The 20598-nt window shown below is 39.5% G+C and overlaps 1 protein-coding gene across 2 annotated transcripts in view; it reads left to right on the top strand.

Moving 5' to 3' along the window:
• Positions 1 to 20598, top strand: part of ITIH5 (inter-alpha-trypsin inhibitor heavy chain 5) — an 88902-nt gene that overhangs the window by 51097 nt on the left and 17207 nt on the right. For both annotated transcript variants that reach the window (XM_090266482.1, XM_090266483.1), the window contains one exon: positions 20376 to 20544. In XM_090266482.1, coding sequence (XP_090122608.1) covers positions 20376 to 20544 — 169 coding nt within the window. The remainder of the gene's footprint in view (positions 1 to 20375; positions 20545 to 20598) is intronic.

Raw genomic sequence — 20598 nt, 5'->3', positions numbered from 1 at the left:
TTGCTATTTAGTACTTTGTTCCAAATTTATCTTTCAGTTTACAAATTATTTCTACATGTATGTTCAATCTACTGTTAGTTAAACTGAGTTAATTTAGTTATTACATTATTTTAGTTCTAGAATTTCCTTTTTTTCTCAAATCTGCTTTGTTACTTTTTAGAATGTTCAGTTATTTCTCAAAGTTTTTAATAATATAAAAAAATTTTCTCAAGCACAGTAAATAGTTATTCTAAAGTCTGTATACTGTTATTTTAAATTCTGGAGCTGCTTAAGAGGTGTTTGTATTGTTTTTCATCTCTCCTTTTGTGTATGGTTATCTTTGATTGCATGATAGACATTATAGTTTAAAAATTGTTTGTAGAAATATTTTGAGGCTGAAAATGATGAACTATACTCTAGAATAAGTTTTTCTTTGTTTCTTTTGAGTATCTGAGGAAATTATAATCTTGGATTATTGTAGCCCATTTTCAGTGCTTGAGGTTTTTCTAGTTGGCCCAGATGGCTCGAGCTAGATTGCACCTATAATTGGTGGCCTCTGGATCTCAGCTTTTAGATTCCTAAACTACTAAATGCTCAGCCTTTCAGAGAGTTCTTTGGCCTTGGCAAACATCTCTTAGACAAAAGTGATCCTAAATGCTGAGCCTACCTCTTTACATTTTATCTTCTTTCAGGTGTTTTTCTTATCGTTTTGTTAACCCTCCAATACTTCAAGATTTAAAAAAATAGTCATTTTGTTTAGCTTTTTCAGTTGTTCTCAGTATGAAGGTTTTCTTTATGGGAACCATTTCCCAAGTTATTCACTCATAGTGAGGCAATCTTTTGTAGTGGCTGATTATTTATTGATGTCTGAGCGGCCTTACAGACTTTTCATATTTACAAAATATGCTAAATTTCTTTGCTTTATGTACTCCAAGGTCTTAAGTGGCATAGTTGGCTAAGTTGTTTTCATGCCTTTGTTAGCTGGATAATAGATATTGACAGAAAAATCATGGTTTCTTTTGAGACCACTGTTGATCACAGAATATAGTGTTCATTAGGCCTTGCATCTGACCCAGTATGATAATTTTCATTTGGATTTTGAATAATTTAACAGCTCCTGAGTGAGTATTATCTACTAGGTTTCCCCATGTATCTTATTAAATTTCTATATACCTGTAAAGCTTCAGGTTTTTTTTTTTTTCTTTCTTTCTTTCTTTTCTTTAAGACAAGAGGCTTAATGAGGGCAGGGTTTGAGTTTTCTCTAAAAAAAAATAACTTCAAGATATTGATTATTAAAGTTACTGCAACCAATCAGAACTCCTGTTACCACCAAATATTTTGTATTTTGACATTTTTACTTACTGTTATATTGTGAATACATCTAACATTGTTAAACTTTTTTTTAAAAACCTGACTTTAATGACCATAGAGCAGCACTATTTAACAGAATCTTCTATGGGAATAGGAATGTACTATATCTATGCTATCCAATATGGTAGCCATTAGTCACACGTGGCTGTTAGCGCTTGAAATGTGACTAATGCAACTGAGAAAATGCACTTTAAATTTTATTTAATTTTAATACAGTTGAATTTAAACAGCCATGTGTGGCTGCTGGTTACCATAGGTTACCATATTGGACAATGAAGCTTGAAGAAAACTTACTCACTCAAGCACCCTTGAGAGATTTTTAAGTTATTTCTGTTTTTTGCTGTTATAAACAGCATTGGGATGACCATATTTACATAGAAATCCTTGACCACATGTCCAATCATTTTCTTAAGTTAAATTCTTAGGAGTGGGGCAAAGAATACCAACTTGTTTGTGGTTTTTATAAATATTACAATAACATTTTTTAGAAAATCCATACCAATATGTAACTTTTAAAACTGTTACCAGACTAAGAATTCCAAACAGATTAAGCAGTTAAAAGTAATGAATAATCCACACTCTAAAATATGTAAGAAAAAATATGCATATATTTAATTAGTTTTAAAGGACTAATGGCCTCTTTCTAAGCCTAAAACTATTGAAAGTAACTAAAAAGAAAAAGCTTAGTAATTTTACCTATATAAAAATTATAAACTTTTGTCTTAAGTTAAAAACAATAAAAGTGAACAAAAGATGGAAAAAGTTATGCAGCAAAACGTTTTTCTTTAATATATGAAGAGTTATATAAAAAACAAATTTGTCTTTAATATATAAAGAGCTATTCCAGATCAATAAAAATTAATCCTGTATAAGAAAATTGTCAAAGAATATGAAACCATTTACCAGAAATAAATAAGAAGATTCAAAAAGATTATGAAAAAAAGTCAAATGTATTAGCAAATAAATGCAAATTTAAAAAAATACTATTTTTATCTTCATATTGTTAAACTTTAAATAATGTAAATTAATTATAATGAGTGTTTCTATAATATGTATTTGTAGAACTCAACAAAATATTTACATTATTTTCCAATAAACATTAAAAAAACACCAAAATGGTAAAATATACGATGAGTTCCACTGCATCTTCACAAAAAAGGCATTAATCATTCAAAGGCTATAGCAGCTTAAAAGACTCACCTCTTTAGATGCCTGAATCACTTTAGGGTTTAACCTCAAACCCAGTCTATACCAGTGCACAGGGTCTTCTTCCACTTCCGATGGGAGAACTATCAAGAATTTTCTTACTAAATAACCCCCAGAAAGACAAATCTTGACCCAAGTTGATAGTACAGAGAAAACCAGTGAACGAAATTGAGGTCTCCTAGACCTACCACTATTGATAAAATAATTTGAATACATCTTAAAAATATGGCATGGAATATTTTCAATATGTTAGACATGCTAACGGTATTACATGATTTATTGAATAAAAGGATATTTAATCTCTGTAACAATTTGATTGTCATCCCCATTTTACTGATGCAAAAGCTGAGGTTTTGCAAAGGTATATAAGTCAGCTAGTACATGGCAGAGGGAGGCTTCAAAGCCAGGTATGACTCTGAAGTCAATAAATCAAACCACAATGCTGTGGTGTCTCAGTGCAAGTAACAGTGTGATGAAGCAGCACTCTTTATGCAATGATAGAAGTGCAAATGGGTACAGGGTCAGTGCAGTTTGACATTTCAAAACCCAACGGACAAGGCTGCCATTCAGGAGGGATTTCCTTGCGTTGTGCTAGGGCAATGTAATGATAGATGTCACTCCTTTGTTATTCTCCCCTCTTCCTTCATTCCTGGATATTAAAATTCCATTCCTTGCTAGGCATATAAAGTCTGGCATGCACTCTGCTGGCTTCTCAGCTACAGCATGGCCTCTTTCCAGGAGAACTACCCAACAACAGCCAAACACATGTCAGAAGCCTCTACACAATTTCTAATGCCCATTGCTGCCTTGAGTGGTTTGGAAAACTGCTGACTATTTTAGCAGCTCTCAGCTTCTGTAAGGCCACAGCACTGAGTGAAGAGCTTAGTTGGCTCTTTGCAGACTCTCATATGCATTATCACATCAACTGGTGAAGAGGAAAATTACCCCCCAAGCACAGGGCTTTTGTAATGTGTCAATGAATTTGGCAACATTAGACATTAGTCACAAATCCCCTCAAATTCTATGAAGAATGTTCTTGGCTCTGCTCATCTTTGAAATATTTCACTGTGCTCATCATAATGTAGATCATAGTTGTTATTTAACAATTACTTGAATAATTGATTTATAAAAAATTATAAAGATTATTTAACCTTAAAAATATATATTCAGTACTTAGGAACACCCAAAACTGTGTGCATCTGGCATTTTCTGGTTTTGGTCCTAATCTCAGTGGGAATGTGAGTCTCAAAGCCAGATTTAACCAGCTGGGGGACAGATATCTCCCCCCCACACACACATGCGCAGGTTGCTGGCACATGGCTTGGCTCTGTTTTCTCTCCCATGTACTTTTGCTGACTAATGTGTTGAGAGATGGCTTGATCCAGTGATCAAGCAAGATTTCTGCCTCTCATTTTGAGTTTGGATAACTTCTCAGTGAGAGGGGAACTGAGAAGAGCAACACAAAAATGTGACCAGGGCAAACCTTTTTCTTGTTGGTTGCATGTTTAAAACATTGGCACCAGCAAACACACATGTCCTTGGGAACTTTGAGGAGAATATGCATCTATTAAATACACTTTTCCTTGATCAAGGTCTACAGGTTCTTCTCTTTAGTTTTCCTTATCTATATAATTAGATCTACTACTTTTACCTTCATATTAATGTTCGTGGCTAAGGGTCCCTCTTTGGCAACTCAGCAGTGACTAATATATCATTTACCGGATTCCTTCATGCTATAACTTCCATAGATTCATTCTCATAATCTGCCATTCTCCGCAAATCCTAGATTCCCACATAGATTTTTGAAAGTTGTTTTCCTTTCTCCATATAATTTAGTCAACAGTTTCAGATTGTAAAGGACAAGCATCATGTTTCTTTTTTTTTAAGTATTTAAAAAAATTATTTTATTGTTTATGCTATTACAGTTGTTCCTGCTTTTTCTCCCTTTCCCCACCTCCACCCAGCCCCACTCCTCCCCTCCCTAAATCAACCTCCAGATTGTTGTCTATGTCCATGGGTTGTGCATAAATGTTCTTTGGTTAATCCCTTCACCATCCTTCATCCTATCCCCCCACCCTTCTTTCCAGCAGCTGCCAGTCTGTTTTATCTAAGCTTCTGTTACTATTTTGTTTGTTACTTTATTGTGTTTATTAGATTCCACATATAAGTGAGATCATGTGCTATTTGTCTTTCATTGACTGGCTCAATTAACTTAGCATAATACAGAATTCCCTCACTTACCACAGGTATTACATTCTAGACCCCTTGCAATAGGTGAAAATCTGCAAAGTAGGAACCTTACATTTATTTTAGTATTTATATATATATATTTAAGGATTTATATATCCTTCCCATGCACTTATTAACCGTTCCCAGTCCCTTATTAACCTTTCCCACTTCCTTATTAACCTTTTCCACACTTTTATAAACACTACTTATGTTCTTAAACATATTCTACACTCTTAAACCTAAGTAACTTTAACAACATACATATACAGTACCGCAAAATCCCACGACATAGTGAAGAATTCCTGATAAATAAATAAATATAATATTTTTAAAAATCCTGCGATACAGTGAGGCCACAATAAGTGAACCGCAATATAGAAAGGGATTACTGTTTCTGCAGGTCCATCCATATTGTTGCAAATCGTAAGAGTTTTTTCTTTTTTTACTACTGTGTAGTATTCCATTGTGTAAATGTACCACAGCTTTTTTATCCAGTCATCTACTGATGGGCACTTAGGTTATTTCCTAATCTTGGCTATTGTAAATAGCACTGCTATAAACATGGGGGTGCATATATTTTTTTGTATTGGTGTATTGGATAAAAAGGCAGTTCCACTTTTAGTTTTTCAAGGAAATTCCACACTGTTTTCCACACCAGTCTTCATTCCCACCAACAGTGCACTAGGGTTCTCTTTTCTCCAAAACATATGTTGTTGGTTGACTTATTGATGATAGCCATTCTGACAGGTGATATCTCATTGAGGTTTTAATTTGCATTTTTCTAATGATTAGTGATGTTGAGCATCTCTTCATATGTCTATGTATCCTCTATATGTCCTCTTTGGAGAAGTGTCTCTTCAGATCTTTTGTCCATTTCTTAATTGTTTTGTTTGTCTTCCTGGTGTTGAGTTGTATTAGTTCTTTATATATTTTGGAGATTAAACCCTTATCAGATGTATCATTAGCAAATATGTCCTTCCATACAGTGGGTTCCCTTTTCATTTTGTTGATGGTTTCTTTTGCTGTGCAGAATCTTTAAATTTGATGTGGTCCTCTTTGTTTATTTCCTCTTTTGTTTCCATTGTCTTAGGAGATATATCGGCAAAAATACTGCTTTGTGGGATAGCTGACACCTTAACATTTATGTTTTCTTCTAATATTCTTATGGTTTTGTGACTTACATTTAAGTATTTTTTCCATTTTGAGTTTATTCTGATGTATGGTGTAAGTTGGTGGTCTAGTTTCATTATTTTGCATGTACCAGTCCAGTTTTCCCAACAGCATTTATTGAAGAGATTGCCTTTACTCCCTTGTATGTTCTTGCCACCTTTGTCAAATATCAATTGATCATATAAGCATGGGTTTATTCCTGGGCTCTCTGGTTTGTTCCATTGATCTATATGTCTGTTCTTACGCCAGTACCAGACTGTTTTTATTACAGTGGCCTTGTAGAATAGTTTGATATCAGGAGCTGTGATACCTCCAGCTTTGTTCTTTCCCAAGATTGCTGAAGCTAATCAGTGTCTTTTTTGGTTCCATATAAATTTCTGGAATATTTGTTGTAGTTCTATGAAATGTGCCATTGGTATTTTAGTAAGAATTGTGTTGAATGTATAGATTGCTTTGGGTAGAATGGACATTTTCATGAAGGCATCATGTTTCTTATCTGTAACTGCCAACTTGAAATGAGGGGAAATGGAAATTGGATTGGAGAAGTGGCATCTGAATGCTGCTGTGTTTCATTCAGTGGCTTATTTCACACTTTAGAACATCAATTTCTTCTTCAATGTCTAAAACTGGGCTTTTACAAGCCATTTGACATGTTATATGTAACCTGAAAAGCAAGCAGTCTATAAACTCCACAGATTTGGGCACCATCTTGTTTTTTATCATTATGGTACATATTTCTAGACCCTATATAGTACATGACACATAATACAGTAGGTAATGATTTTTGCTAAAAAACATACCAGCATGTAAACATTAGCTATTCATGCACTTTATTTATTTATTTATTTTTATTGATCAGAATTTTTTATTTTGTTGTTCATTTAAGATATTCATGCACTTTTAAGGCACAGTAGCTACCATTGAGCAACTAGTACATACCAAGCACTCTAAAGGCTTGACATACATTTTTCATGTAATCTTTCAGCAATCCAATGAAATGCTATCCCCATTTTATAAATGAGAATCTCATGGGAAGGAAGGTGACTCAACTATGCTGAAATATGCAAAGTTATAAGTAGAAGAGTTCATAGTCCAGCCCAGTCTACCCCACTCTTAAGTTCTTCACCATAGCATTCTTCACTGTTAGACCATAACATAATCTGAGACCACCTGTTAAGCTTTTAGGATCTACCTGTTCTTATGCCAAGTAATACAATGTGGAAAGCTACCCATGTCAGGTGAGTGCTCACAGATGCTAGCTGCCCTAAGAGGCCTTAGCCTGCAGCTTGATGTTGTGAAAAACTAAATGGAGCTGTTCTGCGCTGATGCATAGAATTCTTTTTTTTATTTTATTTTGGTTTTTCAATTACAGTTGTCCCCTTTTCCCCTAATTTCTCTCCCCCACCCAACCCACCCCCTCTCCCGCAATCATATCCTTCCCCGTTGTCCATGTCCATGAGTCTTTTATACAGGCTCTTTATAGAATTAACTATTAGTGTTTTATTAATTAACTTTAAGCACAACTGGGGTACGTACGGGGATACAGACTTCTTTCTGCATTATGATCTGGATTGCATAGGCTGAACGCAGGTGTGGTGATGGCGCAAGTGTAGAGTGAAGGTGAGGTGGGTGACTATGAGGTCTAAGGATGTCTAATGGTGTATTTACTCTAGCTGTCCTCTTCCAGAACATGGGGGCCCTGCCACATTTTCAAAGGGATGATGCTGGAAAGACAGACACTAGGGTAGGGAGAGAGGAGCCTTTAAGTGATAGAGACCGAAGGGAGGTGGTCTGAGGTCCCCTGAGCCACCTGGAAGAATGCTAGGCAAGGGCAGGAGAACCCAGAAGGGCTTCAAGGACTCGTGATTTTGTTGTGAGGCAAAAGCTCCCTTAAAAAAATGAAGGAACTCAGCAGAGGAGTGGGGCAAGCATAACAAACGAGACTATGTCTAAGACATTTGGAGGGTCTCTGGAGGTAGGCACTATATAGCTGTTGTACAAATAAAAATGGACAATACAAGTTTTGGGTACTCCTGGTTCACCTTTTCAGGTCATAGACCTTGGATGCATCTGACAGCATGGCTCCAGTTAATAACAGAAATGTCTAGCTTCCCCCTTTCAGGATTTCTACAACAGGCTCAGCAAAATTTTTCTAAAAGGACAGATAGTAAATATCTTAAGCTTTGCAGGTAGATGGTCTTTGTCCTCACTGTACAACTCTGCTATTGTAGCACAAAGGCAGCCATAACAATTTGAAAAGAAATGGGTGTGTTGTGTTCCAATAAATCAGTATTTATTAACACCAGGCAGTACTCTGGATTTGACCCCAGGCCATAGTTTGCTGACCAGAAAGAATGGTTTGCTGCTCTAGAGTGATGACTGTTTGGTATATGCCTAGAGATGATTTTAGTTCATAGCATTTATTTTCATCTACTGAGCTGCTCTTGCCCAAACATTGCCACTAACAGACATGTTTTAGAAATACATTGCAAAACAGAGATCTGGGACTTGGGGCAGTGAACAGCAGGCAATAGGGAAAACTACTGTTTTTTTCACTCTGACTCAGAGTATGAGGAAATAAATGATGGACAGAGGACACATTTTTTCCCAAGGCCACCAATGAAAACTTGGATTATTTGTTTAAAAGAGCTTGCTCGTTGATGATTATAATATAGATGATTTAAAATAAATTGGAGGTACTCATTCAAAAGTTTTTGTTGAGGCAGTTAAGGTTTACCCAAATGAGATCATGTTTAAAAAATTTTGAGGATCTCTGAATGAAGGCTTTCTGTGGCCCTTGTAGAAAGAAGTGAACAATGTAGAGCTTTGTGTACTCCTGTATTATCTGTTCAGGTTGCAGACTTTGTTTTCAGCTTCTGAAACTATCGAAGAGCCTAGCTTCCCCTTTCAAATGGCTTCCTAATTTTGCCCTCAAGTCTGGAACAGAGATCAGCAGACTTTCTCTGTACAGGGCTGATAGGGCACCAAAGGAAGTTTTTGCTGCAAGTAACAACAAGATAAACAGTATAAGTCAAAGAGAATTGAATGAGATAACAAATGTGGAAGTGCTTATCAGAGGGTCAGAAAGTGGTGTCATTCCTGGGATGGCATCCCCTTGGCTGGCTGATTGAAACTGCAGCTCAGTGAGACTCCTACGGGCTGCCGTGCCTGATATCACTGCCACCCTTCTCTTCTTCAGGACACCCAACTCTCTCTCAGGATCCCATCTTGGCTTTGACTCCAGACTTCAGATTCTCAAAGAATGCAATAAATATTGATTACATGCTATGGAAAGGCGCTAGGCATAGGGGTTACAATGATAAATAAAAGACAGAGCCTTTCCTTTCAGGAGGTGCAGAGGAGAAGGAAAGTCATGTGAAAATCATATGCCAAGTGCTACTATCATAGAAATACAGTCAAGGCACATTTGGAGTGTTGATTGGTTGTTTTTATGGGTGGAGTAGAGAATATTGAATACTTATTCGAAGAGGAAATAGTTGAGTGAGTCTAACTTTAAAAGTGGGTGAGATGTGAGTAGGTGGAGAGGTGGCTAGCATGTGCAAGAACATGGAGACAGGAGAAAATGACGTACAGGAAAAGCATGCTATTTAAGTCACTTTAATTAAGTACCTTAGGGTTTTTTTCCAGGGAAATAAACATGGTACAATCACATGTTAATGAAGTCCAACATAGCTACATGGCGTGCTGATGGAAAAATTTTAGGGAAGGGAATGAGCTCGAAGGTGTCAACAAAAGATGTATGAGGGAGGTGACAGCAGAGCTGCTTCTTGAAGATGGGTTGTAATTGTCTTGGCTGGAAGAGAGGGAGTAAATTCTTGGATGTGGAAAAACACAAAAAAGACACGAAAGAAGAGTGAATATGTTATAGCTGGAAGGCTCTGGTAATATTTTGGATTAGATAACTTGAAAATCATCCTGATATGGACATTTAGAGAGGCAGGTAAATTGTAACAAGTCTTTCCAGTGCGTAGCTAAGCTGGTAAGCAAGCAGAGAGCAGCACAGATTCTAAGAGTAAAAAGGGAACAGAGAAGTAAAGTGGTGAGCCCCTGAGCTAAGTGATGGGTTCCCCCAGACTGGTGCCGGTCTCCATGTCCTGGGACCTGAGGTTTTAATGGCCACGTGGAATGAGGATGAAAGCTTGTGCCCTCGCAGGTAGGGGATTCAGTCTGAGACCTTTGCATAAGGTTGGTTCCTTTGATGGACTGCACCCTCAGTGAATTAGTGGACAGAAGACAACTCCTGCCAGTCTCCACTTTGGACCCTTGAGCTGTCCAGAATTAATCTCCTACCACAGATAAGGATACTCAAAAGAAGAAGTAGTCAAAGATCCTTCCCAACTGCCAATAATTAAGTGCATCTGGCTTTAGAATTTCTTCCCACCTGTAGTAAGTACCTTACTTTCCAGTTTCACTGTGTCTTGAAGAGTATGGGAAGGTGGAAAGAGACACAGATATAATCACTCTCCCTGTCTAATGCAGGGTGACTTGACTTCCTCTGAATATTTTCTTACATATACAACCTACAGGTGCTGATATGCTATGTTTACTTCTTTCATAATTGTTACTTGTTCCCTATTTAGCATGACTTTTTCACAACCTTTTCATATCTTTCTGTTATGTTCTTGATGTTTGTCAAGGCCATCCCTGGGGACTTATAGTGAGTGGCATAGGGTGCACTTACACCAGGGAAACAAGAATCATGAGAACACTTGTATGTAAGGGAAAATTGAATGGGTTAAAGGACAGTCAGAGTCAGCCACCAAAAAAATAAAATAAAAATCTGAAGAATGAAACAGGCTGGGCTCTAGGATTCAAGCGTGCAGTTGAGCAACATGAACTTCAGAATTCAGACCAGGCACTGGGGACCAACAACTCAATCATGTTAGTCAGTAGATGTTTCAGAACATGGATCAAGGACACCAATTGCAAAGAAGACCTGTAAACTCGGGTGAACTTCTCTTGGTCACCATCCTCTTACATAGCAGGAAGCCATACCTGCAGGTGGCCACCTGGAGCCTACAGCTTGAAGTGGGAAGGCTGTACTCTTGGCTCTATTCTAGAATGAGAAGTATGAGATTGACATTGGGGACAAGCTTTGGTTGCGTATTAACCTCCTACATGAAGAGAAGTGAAAAGGAGACTTTTGAGTTTTGTGTTATTTACACATCAAACATGAAAAGTGGATGTACTTGACATGTCATAAAGAATCAAAGATATGTTATTGGCAAAGAGCTTTTTAGAAAAATGTACCATGATGTTATTAGGTACATGTTTGATACCTTTGTCATGGTAAAGTCAAAACATTAGGTAATGAATCTTCACATTAGCCAGAATGGTAACATGAGAGAGAGTTTGCCTCTCAAGTTAGAATGTCATCCAAACACAAAGACTAATGAAATTTAGTTATGTCTACATTGCAAAAAATGTTCTAATATCTAATCTATTCAGACTTTTTTTTTAGGTAAGGCTGAATTCAGCCAGAATTTAGTCTTTAACAAACATTTTCTTTTAAAACCAATCCTGAAGTAATATTGGTATTTAGATCTGAATCTTTACTCAAAATGTGCTTTTCTTCTGATTTGAAGGAACCAGCTATTTTATATTTTTACACAGATTATGAAAACTTACGTAAATAGGTCATCAGAACCAGAATTGCACTATAATCTAGCACAGTACTACTTTAAAAGAGCATTTGAAATTAGAATTCAAACAGTAAATGAAATTATAATAGCTTTAAAATAATATGTTTATGAATACAGAAGCCCTACAATTTTTGCTTAATTTAGGAAACATGCTCTCTATAATTTATGATCATTAAAATGTAGAGACTAAAGAAACAGTGTTTTCTAGATTAGTTCTAGGTGAAATTTAAGTTAATATTTAGCATTTACTAAACTGTTTTTAAAATATTGAATGATATGCTGACTTCCATCCCAAATTTTTCATGTATGTAAAGAAAGCTTATTAATTTCTGCTCTTTCTTCAAAAAGAACATTTTGACCAATAGGAAAAGTTTCTTTGTCTTTGAACAAGATTCCTCAAATTTGCCTGAGGCACCTCTTTTGCCTACTTTGTTCCTTATATTATAGTTTAATTTTTTAATTTTTTACTTAAATTCTCTAATGTGGTTCATTTCAGGAGATATTTATGGCAGTGGTAACCAGAGGGAACCGGGCACTGAGTTGGTGCCACCACTAATTCTCTTTACCCGTGTACACAGCTCAGAAAATGTACTTACTCTGTAGATGGGGGAGTAACATTATTTTTTAAGGTTTCGGGGTTTTTTTCCTGAAGCCAATCTGTTGCTAGATTTTTAAAAAGTGTAACAGTGTTATAGACATGCTATATTGGAAAAATGGCTTTTTTCACTCAATTTATCACCTTGCTCCTAAAGTTGGAATTAAAAAAAAAAATCTGATTGCTTGGTGGGACAGTCACAATAAGATTTCGGAGAACTTTCTTTCAAATTATTGAAAGACTTGCAGCATGTAAATAAATATAAGTTTCTGCTACAGTTTACAGGATAGTTGTTTGTGATCCTAAGTGTCATGATCTTGAAATACTCCCCGTTAATTGATACCCATGGAGTCCAGGGTGACTTGGGATAGCGCCTCGTTTGGGTGCCAGTGGAATGTGTGGAGAGATGCTGGGATAGTGGATGTATCCGTTCGCCTCAATGTGGACTTTGTTAGTTTAAGGCTGCAGTGAGGATCTGATGTTGCAAACTTTGATGGAGTCACAGGCTATTTTTTGTTTTTGTCTGTCCCTTCAAATAGAATGACTATAGTGCCATTCTACCATGGAGGAGCAGGATGCGCCAGGCACTGAGGGCTTCCCCTACTGGCCTCAGGAAGGACTACAGGCCAACAGGAAGACAATGTAGATAATACTTCTCCCTTCCGCCCACCAGCGTCCATTATCTCTACCTTCCTAGGAAAGAGAGAAGGCTGAGCCGCAGCCCAAGTTAATGTTGGGCATATTCCATTTCCTAATATCATCTCAGAAACTTAGGGCTGTTTTCATGGTCTGTACCTGTTGATCATGATCCCCCTTCAGGGCTCAGATCAGACTTTTAGAAGGTCTTACATTTCATTGTTGGATTATTTTAAGCTTTTTCATCATAGATGACTTTTCTCTTGAGTTCATTTTAAAGGACTGTGGGGATCAACGAAAGAGAAAATGTCAACTCCGTGGCAAACATTTTAGAATGAGGCAAGTGCCAGGACTGCTTAGGAGAACAGCACAGCCATTCTGCTGAAAACATGGGATGGCTAATATCTAATACCCTTGAACTTGAGTTTCTTCTATGATGCCATTGCCCCCACCCCCCTTGTATTATGTGCAAGAACTCAGGGTTTGTGGTACAAAAGCCTTTTGTGTCAGAGTGTGATTTGACGCACATGCAGAACTATTTGAGAAAAGCTTCATCAAATGGGCACCCTGACAGAAGTGGTAGCAAGGAGTGGGCAGGCAGCTGGATTGTTCATGGGCTCCATTCAGTTTTCTCTGAGGGTCTCGATATGTAATGCTTCTCTACTTGGGAAGTACTTCAATCATTCCCAACAGTGGAACACTTATCCCTTTGAGGGCTGAGCCAAGAGCCTGCAGCTGCTTGGGCTCAGTTTTGTAGGGAAGGGGGAGAAGGAGGAAGGTACCATCTCCTGTCCCAGTACAGCTTAATTCAGGGGCCCAAAGTGCCCAGGACAGAGCTGTCTCCCGGACACTCCCTTTCCCAGTAGTAGCACTACTAGGGGCCGCTTGAATACAGAATGAAGAGGGGGCCACATCTCTGGGACCCAGCTCTGCTCCTTCCTACAGACACCGTCAGAGGAGACTACTTAGTTTTCTTTCCTGAAGATCCACTAGAATAAGGAAGACCACTGCCAATAGTATTGAATGAATGGAGAACCTGAAACAGAAAGCTTATTTTTGTTTGTTTATATCCTGCCTTGTTCCTGAAAACATTTAAATGGGCAGAGATTAAAAGACTTAATAATAAACCTCAGGCAGAGCTGGAATTAACTTTTAAGACATTGTTTTTAAAGGGAATACATTTTTCTCCTTTTAACCCAAGGAAAGTGCATATAAGAAGAGGAATTCATCGCTGTAAAATAATTTTAAGCAGAGAAGTATCCTATTCTTTGTGATTGTAAACAGCGAGGATTAAACGGAGTCTTGTGTAATGCTTGTATTCAGGCCAAGGAACTTCTTTACTCCCTAAAAAGTAAAAGAAATATGCGTAGGTTGTTTCCATTTATTAGTTACATTTATAAACCTTCTGTTCTACCTCAGTCCAGACATAATCTGGATGTTGTAATGGCCTCTTCTGATAACATATATGGACCAGTGCTTGCAGATTGCTCTTTTGGGTGGATGGGCAGTGTGTGTTACCTGCTTCCTGGGATTGATGCTTTCAGGACTGGCTCATATCCAGAGGAGACTCGCTCAGCCTCTTGGGCCCCTTGCTGGCTGAACTCTTAAAGAATTCTGTTTTGTTCGCAGCCAGGCCCTATGTGCAAATTATTCTTCTTTTCCTAGGCACAGGGTTTTTTTTTCCTGCCTCTGTCCCATCATCCTCTCTCCCCAAGAATTACTAACTCCTTCCCGACAGGCTTTCCACCTAGCAGTTGCATGCAGCAACCTAAACTTGTCTCCCACATAAGCCCTGTCCTTGTCCCCACATAAAAATGAGTGAGGATGGGAGCCTATTCTTACGGTCCCAAAGAGTGAATGTAACCTTCCGATGCCAGTCATTTAGCCCTCCTCACTAATCAGACCCTTACCCCAATTTTAGTATTCTCCCTTGACCTTTACACAATATGTATGATCATAAATTTTATATGCCTATTTTCAAAGATTTCCAAGGAACTTATTTCCACAGACTCCTGGGGTCACCTATTAGCAAGTTAATTTCAGGGTATTATTCCAAGTGGTGCATTTTGGGGTTGCTTGTGACCAGCAGGACAACTTCTTCCTACAGTGCGAGGCCACTAGGTGGAGCTTTGGGGACAGGGTAAGAAGTCCAAGGGACATGGCATGCTGGGGTATCCAGTATCTTTTCCTTCAGTTCTAATTGGTTGGAGAGGGCATTGTGGGGGTAAGGGTGACGAGCTCAGTTCATCTCTTTCACTTGTAGAGTCTACAGCTACCACCATGGGTTTGGGAGGGACCTTAAGGGGATGTAGTCCAACCCCTCATAGGATGCTCCTATGTCTTCTGTGTAGTTGTCCTCAAACCATTCACAATGCCTGCCTTTCTGGGCTTCCTCTGGTCTTTCTGGAATGTCCTAACCCTGTTCTCTGGACTGTGCTCTTGAAAAATATTTGACTTGGTTTCTGTTAATCTTCGACATATAAACATATTATGTTGAAATATCAGCTTAAGCCCACTCACATTTACTCTTCTCTCTGGACATTCCCCTCCTGCATGCCTGTCAAGGCTGCAACAGCACAGAGTTCCTGGGGCCATCAGCCCATCTCAGGAGAGTAGGAACCTGAAAAGGGTTAGTGGATGGCGCTGGCTGCAAATGAGGGTGGCAGCTTCTCCCCAGTCCCCTTGAGGTGAGGGGTGGGAGGTCATCTGGGAGGTCCTAACACAACTGGGAAAGGAGTGCCTGCGAGCTTGTTGGCCTGCCTTTCCTTGGTTCATATGAGGTTAAGTTGCAGCTGTGGCCTTACACGGTCATAAGGAACTTGTAGTTGCTGAGCTAAGGGGAGGAAAGTGGAGAGGCTTGAACAACTATTCCTAAAGCAGAATATCCATCACAATCAGAAAGAAAATATGAGCAAAGGAGCCAAGCCAGCCCTTCTTGAGGTCTTTAGCACGCTATTTGAGGATCCTTAAGGATGCCAGCAGCTAAACAAACAACAATCTCCTGATGAGTTTCCCCTTGTCCCAGCCTGCGCCCTGGGTTCCCAGCCAGCTCCAAGCTCAAACAGGGAGCAGTGGGAACATTGCCAAGTGCCTGCCTTGGAGTTGGGCTCCCAGTGGTGTTGTCTCAGGGATGGCCACGGCTTGCTGTTGCCTTGTCACAGCTGTGGACCTTCAGACTTCCCAGAGGTCCAGACCCTACAACTGGGAATGATGCCAAGTCTGCCTGATGCTCACACTGGGGTTTCACTGGCTCTAACTTGAAGGGAGGGCGAGGAGACAAAGTCTTGCCAGCTCCCTGGCAAATGCCATCAGCATCAACACTTAGGGCACTCCACCCACATCTGTTTATTGTAATGATCAGATGTGTTTATTTTCACTTGAACACTATCCACCAGTCAGCCGTAGGATTCCTACACATCATCGTTCTCAGTATTATCTGCCGTAGGTTCTCCAGGACACAGGCTGTGTCTCTAACTTCCTTTGTGTTTACTCAGCAGAATTCTACCTCTCTCTCATTTTCTCATTCACCAGATATATACTGAAAACATACAATATATAAAATACTATATTGGGGCAGTTGCCTTGAGGAGCTCCCTGTCTGGTGTGCCTGAGTAAGTCGATAAAGATGACTTACTCAAGTAGCTTGCATCAAGCATCTGTCATGTGGCCAGCCACTGCTGGGTATTAAATTACAGGGACAAAATAGAAAAGGGCCCTGTACTCAGAAGCACAGGATTGAGTTGGATAGGTAAGTAAATGCACAAATATGTAATTGCATTCTCTCTATAAATGTTGTGAGGCCAAAGAACAGGGTGCCACGCTTGCAAGAATAGCTGGGTGTGGGCGAGGAGGCAAGAAAGGTTCTCTTGGGACATAACGTGTAAGCCCAGAACTGAATGCTGAGAAGGTTTGAAAATGAAACTCTGGCAGCGATGTGAGGACAGGCTAAATCATTTAGAAAGTACAAGCCCTTTGTCACACCAATTTCATGTAAGGAATGTATCCTAAGAAAACAGCAGTGAGCACAAAGATATGAATACTGAGTTTCACAGAAATACTGCTTAAATCTTTAAAAATAATTATGGTATATGGCTATGGTAGAATATAGCACCACCATTAAAATGATATATAGACATTTATGTGTGGGCATGAAAATTATATGATATAGTAAATTAAAATGTTATGGCATGATATACAAGCCCATTTTACTTAGATTATATACACAGAAAAGTTTCTGAAAGGATATGTAGTACAACAACATTTTAATAGTAGCTGTTTCACCTTCGCCAGGTAGCTCGGTTGGTTAGAGCACCCTCCTGATATACCAGGGTTGAGGGGTTCAATCCCCAGTCAGAGCACATACAAGAATCAACCAATGAATGTAGAAATAAATGGAACAACAAATCGATATGTCTGTCTGTCTGTCTGTCCCTTATTCTATCTCAAATCAATAAATACATTTAAAAAAAAATAATGGCTATCTCTAGATGAGGGGGATTTTTTAAGTCTTTTACTTTTTTTTTTTTTCTGGTCTTCTTTAAATGCATTTTTTGTATGAAGAAAAATATACAAAGGAAGAAAAACAATCTATTGCCAATCTAGGGCAGAAGTGGCCCAAGCCCAGATTATAGTCACAAGGACGTTTAGGAAGAGAAGGTTTTACAAGAACAAATGGAATTGTCAGCCCTGGGTGACTTAAGGACACAGGGCCTAAAGGCTTAGGGAGGGGGTGGGCAGAATGTGCAACATGGTGTCTGGTTTCTGACCTGTACCACTGGGTGGCTGGAGGTACCATTCTCCAGGCTGGGGAGCAGCAGAGAAGAAAAGGTTTGGGTAGAAAGGCAAAGCTTCGGATCTTCAACATATTGAATCTGAGTGCCTGTAGGACATGCAGGGACAAATGGTCAGCTGATATGTCTGGGTCTCATGAGAGTGGTGAGCTCTAGAGATATGTGTGGAAGTCAGCCAGCCAATCACTGGCTGAGGGGGAGCATGTAGTGTGCAGGGGGCTGAGTATGTCAGCACCCCAGGCTCATCTGAGAAGGAGGCGCCAGCAACGGCGAGCAGGACTGTTCAGAGCGGAAGGCATTCAGGGTGGTGCCAGGAAGCCGGTGGAGCAGAGCTTCATAGAGCCTTTAAATGGCTTCCAAATCAGACTGACAAATTTTGAATATGGATTCTGCTTATTTTCACAAGATCCTTAGACATAATTCCTGAAGGTGGGAGTCAGGGTTGGGAGAGGACAGAACATTCAGCTGCCAGTGAGTCTGTTCTCTGAACAGCATGGTGTGATGGGTTAGAGGGAGGGAGGGCCCAGCACCAGAGGAGAGCAAATAGAAGGGGGTTCCTAGACTCTGAATGAAAATAAGCCCCGCCATTGCCATTCTTTCTCATGGAAGAACTGGGGGCAGTTGGGAGGGTGGGACAACCCTCTGTAGAATGAGAGGATGAATTTAATGAAATGTGCTCATTGTTCTCATCCCTGGGTGGATGCCGTCTGCAAGGATGTTATAGGAAATGAATCCATTAGTTGCTGCCAGAAACCAAGTGAAAGAAACAAAGAAATAAACAGAGCTCATCAACATCCAGGGACCTGGAAGGAGTCCCAAAATGAGCTGCGCTTTATAAGGGTTATTACTCAGAAGACTCTCAGCGCCAGCAGTCTTGGGGCGAGATTCCACTGCTGCTGGTGTAAGTGTTGGCCCCGGAGTCTGACTTCCTGGTTTACATCCCGGCCCCCATGGGGCATGATGCTTAACTCTTTTATTCCTCAGTCATTTTGCCTGTAAAGTGGGAATATTGATACTCACTTTACATTAGGTGGGTTGTGAGGATTAAATGGGTCCATCACCTCAACACGAGAAAAGTGCTGGCACTTGGCATAATACAAGGGTGAGTAGAAGGCTCCCAGGACATGTTAGCTGCCCATGTCATTATCATTATGCTTCTAACGATGTCATTACAATCCACTGCTTTCTCAGCCTGGGAATGAAGAGATGGGGGAAATTGAGACACAACTTCATTCATTCAGTAAAGATCCATAAGGAGAAGGTTAAGCAAACATCTGTTGGCTCAGGATAGAAACTCTTAAGTTTATGGAAAGAATGCAATATACAAATTTGAAAATGAATACATCCAGATTAGTCTTCCAGAGTAGATGTTGAGGTTCCTGTGAAATTCAAGGGTTAGATGGTGGGGTGTTGGAGTGAGCGGATGGCTACAGGATTGAAGAGTAAGACTGAGGAGAGGAAGAGGGAACATTCAGAAGGGAAAAGAAGTTGTGGCTCTTCACCTACAGAGGTAGAAGGGGCAGCATGATGGGGCAGTACTGTCTGAAGCTGCTTATAAAATGAAGGCTCATAGTCATAGAATCTAGAAAAAGACCTACAAAATATTTTCAGGGTAACCACATAGCTCCTTAGCCCACCTCATTCTGCAATCACTGCTTCAGGCTTTACTGTTTCTCTTTGACTCTGCCACCTCCCACCTGCTGGCGAGTAAGAGCAAACACATGTATCACTTACCGTATGCCTGGCCCTGCCATGAATACTTTCTATATAGTAACTGATTTGATCCTTGTGACAACCTGATGAGGTAGCACTATGATTGTTCTACTTTTATAAGGAGGATAACTTAGGCACAGTGAGAAAAGAAGGATAAGTGATAGCACTTACTACCCAGGGCTCCAGGGCCACACAGAGAGTAAGTGAGAGATTCGGGGTCAAACCCAGACTGACTGCTCTGAAGCCTGTGCTCTTAATCCCTGTAAAAGGGGACAGATGTCACTGTTAAAGATATTACCTAATGAGTGTTCATTATTTCATATGATGAATCTCTTTAAATGTCTAAGAATGTTGCTGTTTAGAGAAGACAGTGATTTCTTTTCACACAGGGTTGGTTATTTTAGAAACTTTTGTCCAGGCTTCTCGAATTTTTCTGTTTTCAGTTTCACACGGCCTTTTTCTTCTTTCCACAAGTCGCCTTTCTTCCACACCTCTTACCCACTCAGCACCTCCAGGCTCACCCATGTCACCTCTTTGCTTTGTTCGGACCAACTCACTTATCTTCTCAGCTTCTTTTCAGAAGGCCCTCCCTGTCTTTCATGGTACCCAGTTCCTTTACGCCTCATGCTCAGACTCGTGCTTCTCTGTGAAGTCTTCTAACATCACTCCAGCCCAGTTTTTTCACTTTTAAAAATTCCTATGGTATTTATTATTTGTACTTTTAATCTTCTAATTCATTCTCTTTATTCATTTACTCATTCATTCACTAAACTTCTCTAGTACCTCTTGTGTGGGGGGCGGTTTACAAAGACGAGTGGAACCTGCCTGAAAAGAGCTTACAATATAGTAAAGGAAAGAGATATAAAGCAAATAAACATTACTTGGACATTTATCCAAGTGCCTTTTACATGGTAGGTACTTAATTTTAACCCTGACATTGTTCCTGGTGTGCAGCTTCTAAGCTAGGGGACATGTGGACTATTTGCAATTGATGTGACTGGTTTTGGTTTTGTGTTTGCCTAGACCAAGGCTGCCCTCTTCACAATCCTGCATGACCTCCGACCCCAGGATCGCTTCAATATCATTGGATTTTCCAATCGGATCAAAGTGTGGAAGGACCATTTGGTGTCAGTTACTCCCAACAATATCAGAGATGGCAAAGTCTACATTCATCACATGTCTCCCACTGGAGGTAAGTATGACTCCTTCTATTCATGTTAGCTTTGACGTGATAATAAGTGAGTAG

The sequence above is a fragment of the Furipterus horrens genome, unplaced genomic scaffold (assembly GCF_987537825.1).
Source record: "Furipterus horrens unplaced genomic scaffold, mFurHor1.1.pri manual_scaffold_2, whole genome shotgun sequence".
Classification (NCBI taxonomy): Eukaryota; Metazoa; Chordata; class Mammalia; order Chiroptera; family Furipteridae; genus Furipterus; species Furipterus horrens.
Note: the sequence above shows the minus strand (reverse complement) of the source record. Positions and strands in the feature narration are given on the sequence as shown.